Source organism: Phragmites australis, chromosome 6 (genome assembly GCF_958298935.1).
Source record: "Phragmites australis chromosome 6, lpPhrAust1.1, whole genome shotgun sequence".
In the NCBI taxonomy this organism is placed as follows: Eukaryota; Viridiplantae; Streptophyta; class Magnoliopsida; order Poales; family Poaceae; genus Phragmites; species Phragmites australis.
The window spans coordinates 2356030-2363770 of NC_084926.1; the positions used below are offsets into that span (position 1 = coordinate 2356030).

Genomic DNA, 7741 nt, shown 5'->3' on the forward strand with positions numbered 1-7741 from the left:
CTGACCAACGAAAGAGCACCACGCGGCGTTTGTACTGCATTGGTAAAAAATCTTTTACGTACGTATACCAGTGCTCCTTTTTTTCCATTCCTTCAGGATATTATATTCATATCATTAGCCCGGAGTTTTATCGGTCAAACTATGGCGCCCGCTGCTGTGATCGGTTTGATGTATTGAGTTTGCCTCGTCCATGTGAAACCGGTGTATCTGAGAATCAAATTTTAGCTTAAATAATTAGTGAAGGCGGTTGTATTTTCTATTTATTAACATGAATTTTTTTAATAATAGATAACGTATCTATCGATAATAAAACATATACGATGACTTTGTTAATTTTTAAGATTCATATCTTTAATCTTCAGTAAATAGTATGTAAGGTGTTTACGTGTTATGGTATAATTGTGTACGTACGTTTTTATATTGTGCTGATATTTTTTGAAGAAAAAAATTGAAACCAGTTTATGGAGGAACATTTTGAAGCCCTCCTACTAAGTCAAACCCGTTAGAGGATCAACATCTCTCCGGTTTGTGAACACTCGTCTTCGCCCAGAGGATCACTTGTTCACTTCCTCTTCTCATCGCGGAACCCCCGAAGGAAACTCCAATTACGCCCCAGGCGACTAACCCCAAGCACGTCAATTAGCGGCGACTAATAAAGTAATTAAGCCCGAGGCGAGCATCCCCCTCCCTCCTCGAACTCCTCGCCGCCGGCTGTAAGGGTTCTGCCAACTCGTTGCCCTCCTCGGCATCCTCGTCCCCGTCCTCCTACCAGATTCACCTCGCCTGTCTCCACCGTGCCGGCGGCGGCCGGGTCGTCGCCCCCCTCCTCCAGGCACCCGCCACCACCAAACAAGCCCAGCGTGCCCGCGCCGCCGAGCGCACCTCCAGGTCCCCTTGACTCCTTCCACCGAAGCACGCCGGCTCAAAGTCTTCTCTCGCAGTCGTTCCCCTCCTCATCCTCCTTCTCCACTGCCGCTACCTCCTCCTCCTCGCTCCTTGTACTGGAAGTGCAGATCCATCCGGACTCGGATGCATTTCTCCTTTTATTGGTAAGGAAGCTCCCCTATCTCGCTTGGATGGATTGTTCTGCGAGTTAGGTTTGGTCTGGTTTTCCATTTCTACGCCGCGAGCAATCAAATCAAATTCTTCGATGATGTTTGCTGCGTGGTGGAGCAGTAGCGCTAGATTATTCTCCAGAATTTTTCGGGGATCGACTGAGCCCCCAGGGCCATCGCCCCTCATGCCAGCCATGCCACTCCACCAGAAGCAGGCGGGGCTCGCGGCTAGCAAGCATGGCGTGGCGAGCTCGAAGAAGTACAGGGCTTTTGTAGCGGGAGATGAACAGTGGTTCAACAAGATTTTTGATCCGTCAAGCGACTTCATCCTGACATGGAACCGCGTCTTCCTCTGCTCCTGCTTCGTCGCGCTATTTATAGACCCTCTCTACTTCTATGTGCCCAAGATCAACTATGCCAGCCCCAGTTCCTGTGTTGGGACAGACATACGTTTCGCCATCGGTGTTACATTCCTCCGATCAGTTGCCGATTTATTATATGTCTTGCACGTCATAATAAAGTTCAGAACAGCGTATATCAATCCGAGCTCGACTCTGAGGGTGTTTGGAAGAGGAGATCTTGTCATAGATCCCAAGGAAATCGCATGGAAATACTTGAGATCTGACTTTGCAGTTGATGTGGCGGCTGCATTGCCTTTGCCGCAGGTAACTTGGCACTCTTAGTTTTGTTCTTATTAACTGGAGTATTATTAGTACTAATGGTCGTTGGTGTTCGGCTGTTTGTCATAATTATTCGCTATGCTTGTTCTTATTTTAGGTTAATTCTTGACTGCATATTGCATACTGATACAAATATGATACTGAACGCCGAAAGTTCACTGTGAAGTTGCAATTCAATTATAATGCGAAGAAATGCTAGGCATAGATATGCGTTAGTGCTGCACAGGACTTGCTGAAGATTATAATTACAATTGTTTGCTTGTTCAACTATTCTAACTCCAAGCTAGCCCTGATTATATGAAAAGAAGGCATTCCATAAATAGATTTTGTTCTTGCTAAATAGATGGCATGTTCGACTATGGTGATCTTTTTTTCAAAAAAGAAAAGAAATGGTACTTAAGATTCTAAATGGCACTTAGAGATATTTTGGACCTCAAGAGATACATTAATCACTAAAGCCTCATATGATGCACTTTGATTTTTTCTATAAATTTGTAAGTACATCTATTCTTTCTTTTGGAAACAAGTACATCCATTTCAATAGGGTTTCACCACTATCATTGTAGCATCACCATCACCAAACACATATATTGCTTCTTCATATCTTTGAATGTTCCTGTACATAGGTCAAGCTTTAATTTCATGTTAGTTTGTCTGTTGACAAGATTACTAGCTACTACAATTGGATTTTAAATATGGAACTCCTTTTATGATGTGCAGCCATATCTAGTCTATCCTGGTTCCTATTTATTCAGCTATATATATGCCTTAGAGCCAGAAATACTGAAGGAAAAAAAAAGGAACATTTCTCTATGTTCTCTTTGGGCAAATTTATTACACTGTTAGGCCTAAAGGCGCCAAGTCTCAACTTCTCATGCTAAATTTTTATCTTGACAGCTGTGAGTAATGTAATTTCCTAGACCTCGCTTTTTACTGTACCTTTTTACTTACAAATCTTCACTTTTTGTGCAGATCATTGTCTGGTTTGTGATACCAGCTATAAAGTATTCCACTTCTGAGCATAACAATAACATTCTGGTGCTCATAGTTCTTGCTCAGTATTTCCCAAGATTATATCTCATATTCCCCTTAACTTATGAAATTGTCAAAGCTACTGGAGTTGTTGCAAAGACTGCTTGGGAAGGAGCTGCGTACAACATGCTGCTCTATATGATAGCTAGTCATGTACGGTATTCGTATGCACTTAAGTGGAGTCTTTCATCATTTCGTATCTTCGTTTGGCAAATCTCATGTTAGATGTGATGCAAAGTTTTCATCACTTGTTCCTCTTCTTACAGGTACTAGGTGCACTATGGTATTTGCTATCTGTTGATCGCCAGACAGCCTGCTGGAAGAAGAGTTGCAGGAATGAAACTGGCTGTGATATTAAGTTCCTAGACTGTGATGTAACACCAAATCTTAATTGGGCAACTACAACTGATGTCTTCAGTAACTGTAATGCTAGTGATAACACCATCAGTTTTGATTTTGGCATGTTCCAGCCTGCATTGTCAAATCAAGCCCCTGCTCAAAGTTTCGCGATGAAGTATTTCTACTCCCTATGGTGGGGATTGCAGAATCTAAGGTATTTCCTTAGTAGGAATTTTTATATCTAAGACTCAAATGAGAAAGCCAAATGCAAACTTATCTTACATTTTCCTTGCATAAACCAGTGATGTTTAACACTATTGTATGGGTTAAGGAGTTTGACAAGAACCACATATTATCATGTGTTAAACAAAATGTTAGGACCTTACTCTTGTATTTGCAATTGCAAGTTCACTGTTAAATTACTTTGAAATTTCGACCTAGTTCTTTAATATTGTCATGGTTGTTACTTTACCAGTTCTAAGGTTAGTACATGGTTTTGATTGTACATGATTTTGCTAACAAGCTATATATTTCTTTCATTTTTGAACAGCTGCTATGGCCAGACTCTTACTGTGAGTACCTATATTGGTGAGACGCTCTATTGTATATTCTTGGCAGTACTTGGTCTCATCTTGTTTGCTCATTTGATTGGAAATGTGCAGGTACTTTTTGTCTACCCGATTACACCCTTTATATCGTAGAAGTTTGTTATACATGTACATGACTAACACTTTTAATCCATAATGTATTAATGTGAACCCTTTTTTCCGGAACTTGCTATCTTACAATGTTACAAAATATTTTCAAGACCTATCTGCAATCTATCACCGTGAGGGTTGAGGAATGGAGATTAAAGCAAAGAGATACTGAGGAGTGGATGAGACATCGTCAACTTCCTAATGAACTGCGGGAACGAGTGAGACGATTTATTCAGTACAAGTGGCTAGCGACTCGAGGTGTGAATGAAGAGTCTATATTGCAGGCTCTACCTGCAGATCTTCGGCGTGACATTAAGCGCCACCTTTGCTTGGGTCTTGTTCGCCGGGTAAATAATTTTACTTTTTTTAATATACATATCAAGTAAATGTTTGAAACTGCTGTGTTTGTCTTATGTACGGTTTATAATGCCACAACATTTCTGTATATATCAAACTTGTCTATCACTATAACATTCATGAAATTACATGACACTCATTTATATTATAAGTATGCATCATATTGCCAGTGTCACGATAGATTTGAGGTGATTTGCTTATTATCAAAGATAAAATTGTAGCTATTTGACCCTAGGTGGGCTAGCGGCACTGGATTCTTATATGAGCTGAGACAACATGCCTTGGTAAATCGGATGCCATGTTCCCCATATATGGTTTTTACACTGCTGTACCATCCAAATATTGCTGAGAATCCAGGCTGATATTTTCTAGCAATGCAAGTGTATACTTTCTTTTCTTCCCAGATAAAGGAAACCCCTTGTTGATTTGCACTATAGGTTGCCTTATACTTAATTGTGTGGTAATCTCTCTTCATATCACAATGTTTCAGGTTCCATTTTTCTCCCAGATGGACAACCAACTTCTTGATGCCATCTGTGAGCGTCTTGTATCAGCACTGTGCACGAAGGGCACATACATTGTCCGTGAGGGTGATCCTGTGACTGAGATGCTCTTCATCATTCGTGGGAAACTGGAAAGTTCCACAACAAATGGTGGTCGCACTGGCTTCTTCAATTCAATTACCCTGAAACCTGGTGATTTCTGCGGCGAGGAACTTCTTGGATGGGCTCTTGTCCCCAAACCTACTACCAACTTGCCATCATCCACTCGGACAGTGAAGGCACTCATAGAGGTGGAGGCCTTTGCACTCCAGGCTGAGGATCTCAAGTTTGTCGCCAATCAGTTCAGGCGGCTGCACAGCAAGAAGTTGCAGCACACTTTCCGGTACTACTCGCATCACTGGAGAACTTGGGCCTCATGCTTCATCCAAGCTGCTTGGTGGCGGCACAAGAGGAGGAAGATGGCAAAGGACTTGAGTATGAGGGAGTCATTCAATTCTGTTAGATTAGATGAGTTGGGTTACGAAGATGACTCTCCACCCAGGAATAGTCTCGCTCTAAAATTTATAGCTAGGACTAGGAAAGGGCCTCAGAACATGAAAGAATTGCCTAAGCTTAGGAAGCCACACGAGCCGGATTTCTCAGCTGAACCTGATGACTGATGACTACGTACAGTGGCCATTGGTGCGGCTGCTGCAGACTCTGTGGCCAGTTAGTCCTATTTGCTGCTTGAAGGAGGGTACAAGCAAACTTGGTACCATGAATTGAACTTGGGTTGACGGTACCATTTGTTGACGTGAGGATGGTAACTAGAAGCTCAAAATGTTAATAAACTTCTGACTGAGATAGGTTGAATAGTTGTAACTAGATGCTAGTTATTGTCATATTGTTCATTCAGATGTCTTTGTGCCTATAGAGTTCTTGAAAACCAAAGAAAAGTACATCGGTACATCTACGGATAGCTTAAAAATCTAACATCGAAGGCTGTGGTTACATTGTAATTCAGAGTCTGTAAATTGTGAGGGCGGCTGTCTTCTGGAAAAAATGTTGCACAGATTGATGTGTCATGTACTCATGTACTCATGTATTTGTGGTCAAAAGGTCACCCTAAGATCATGCACGTCTCATCTCTGATTTTGAAGTTGGGGCATGCTGTAATGTAATTCTTGCTAACTATAATATCAATGGTATTACAGTTATGTGTTATGCTATTACATTCATGGTGCGTTTGGTTGCAAATTTCTCTTTTTTTTTATGATGATCGAGAAAGCCCGCCCGCCGGCTAGAGTAAATACTGGTGAACTAGCACACAATCTGAGTAAGCAGTAGTCTGCAAGCTTTCTCCGCCCGGTCTCGGAGGAAATTGATAGAAGGATTGACAACCTCATCAGAGGGCAGGCCAACACAATCTCTGTTCGTTTTGTAGGCCGCTAGGTCGTCCACCCATCATATGATTCGTATCTCGGATGACGGAGGCGATTTGTTTGGGTGCGCAAAGGGCTGAAACGATCGAGTCGCTGACCGAGGGCGCCTACCCCGCGGGATCAGGCCGGCGTGGGGCATGTTCGATGCATTTTGGCATTTTGCCTTGGTTATCCGTTGTATCCAGTACCACATCCGATCGTATTCGACCATATATGGCTTCTTCTTTTTTTTTTAATCCGTTTTACACCCCGCTGCCATGGTACGGCAACGCCGAGATGGCAGGCAGAGCTAGCACGAAACCGATGGCGAGAGAATCGCAGCGTTGAACCGCCTGCTTCCACGCAGTGCCGTGGTACTCATGGGGTTGTTTGGTTTAGATACAAATTTGCCATGGGGAGGCCAGCCGGCAAGGGCGCTGCGCGCCGTGCCCTGCCCACCAGACTACGAGCACCCGTACTGACTTTCGTTTGGCGTCACGCATCTTTGTTGAGTTCCGCGCGCTCAAACGATTTCTGCGACTCTGACGTGAATGCCAGCTGCCAACTTTTTCTTAAAGTATAATTCGCCTACTATATTTAAAAGTACATAGACTCACATGGTTACATCTTAATATATGTTTAAATAAAATTAGATATATAATTTTATATAACAGAGACATCTTTTGATCATTAAAGACACCTATACGTATATATACTGTTTATTTCGAAATTTAGTACCAAGAAAATAAGAGCAACAATGGCTAGTCTAACTCGAAACCGGATAGTTCGATTCCACTACAGGGACCATAGCAACTATGCTGGGTTCGCATCTCCTCCCGAACTTGCCAAGTTTACCGCCATGAACTACACACGCCGACACGGAGGAGACGAGACGCATGGAACCAATCAAGGAAAGCAAACTGGCAAAACCGCCGCGACCCCGTCACTCTTCTCCTCTTTGTCGCGCTCCTCCCATGATCCCGCCCCTGACTCGCCTCGGCGTCCTCCAATCCAATCACGGCCATTAGAAACGCTCCCCTTTCTCCGCTCGTCTGGAAGCGTCAGTCACCTATTCGCCTCCGCTACGCAATATCATTCCACGGTCTAATATTTTGCTGATATATCAAGTATTGTTTGATGATTACAGTTAACAGTCTCCTACCAAATTATCAAAAAATATATTATTTTGCTAGTGTGTTCTTTCATTTGTGCCTAAGATGCATAGATGATAGACAGGAGAGCGGAAAGTAAGGCTGGTTGGGATTAGATGGTGGGTTGGGCTGGGACTTCATATGTTTCTAGCTCTTTTTAGCTTCAGGGGAGAGGGCCGTCTGCTATTTGCTGGAGTAAGGGGAAGACCATGGCCCATGGAGTTGGAAGTAGGGATGGGCTCATATGGTGGGTACTGGGCCCTTGTAATGTTCTCTCTCATTTGCCAGATATAGGGTGCGAAACCTTAAAACGCATTTTGCATATATTACTTCAGCTAATGCTTGGCCGCCTTATGTTCTTGAAGAATCTTTGTTATCATTCATTGCATTGCATGCAAGCACTTGAATGATTAGAAAGGCACCCCATGCTTTTAGATACATATAGAAAAAGTAAAGATCGAGGTAGTAGTACAAACCTCAAACATTCCCAATATTCGTGCTGCAAGAACGGGCGAATGTGTTGGCA

At 42.9% G+C, this 7741-nt stretch overlaps 1 protein-coding gene across 1 annotated transcript; it reads left to right on the plus strand.

Annotated features, from left to right (window-relative positions):
• The first annotated feature begins 515 nt into the window (after positions 1-515).
• Positions 516-5875, plus strand: LOC133921048 (cyclic nucleotide-gated ion channel 17-like). Its single transcript, XM_062365759.1, has 6 exons — positions 516-1720; positions 2708-2920; positions 3034-3320; positions 3657-3768; positions 3915-4151; positions 4652-5875. The coding sequence occupies exons 1-6, from the start codon at positions 1151-1153 to the stop codon at positions 5321-5323; spliced, it is 2091 nt and encodes a 696-aa protein (XP_062221743.1). The 5' UTR covers positions 516-1150; the 3' UTR covers positions 5324-5875.
• The last annotated feature ends 1866 nt before the right edge of the window (positions 5876-7741 follow it).

Excerpts from the sequence above, each read along its gene's own strand:
- LOC133921048 (XM_062365759.1), top strand. The coding sequence starts at position 1,151 with ATGATGTTTGCTGCGTGGTGGAGCAGTAGCGCTAGATTATTCTCCAGA. Across the intron at positions 2,921-3,033 it reads TCTATATGATAGCTAGTCAT|GTACTAGGTGCACTATGGTA; the intron begins GTACGGTATTCG and ends CTCTTCTTACAG. Across the intron at positions 3,321-3,656 it reads TGGGGATTGCAGAATCTAAG|CTGCTATGGCCAGACTCTTA; the intron begins GTATTTCCTTAG and ends ATTTTTGAACAG.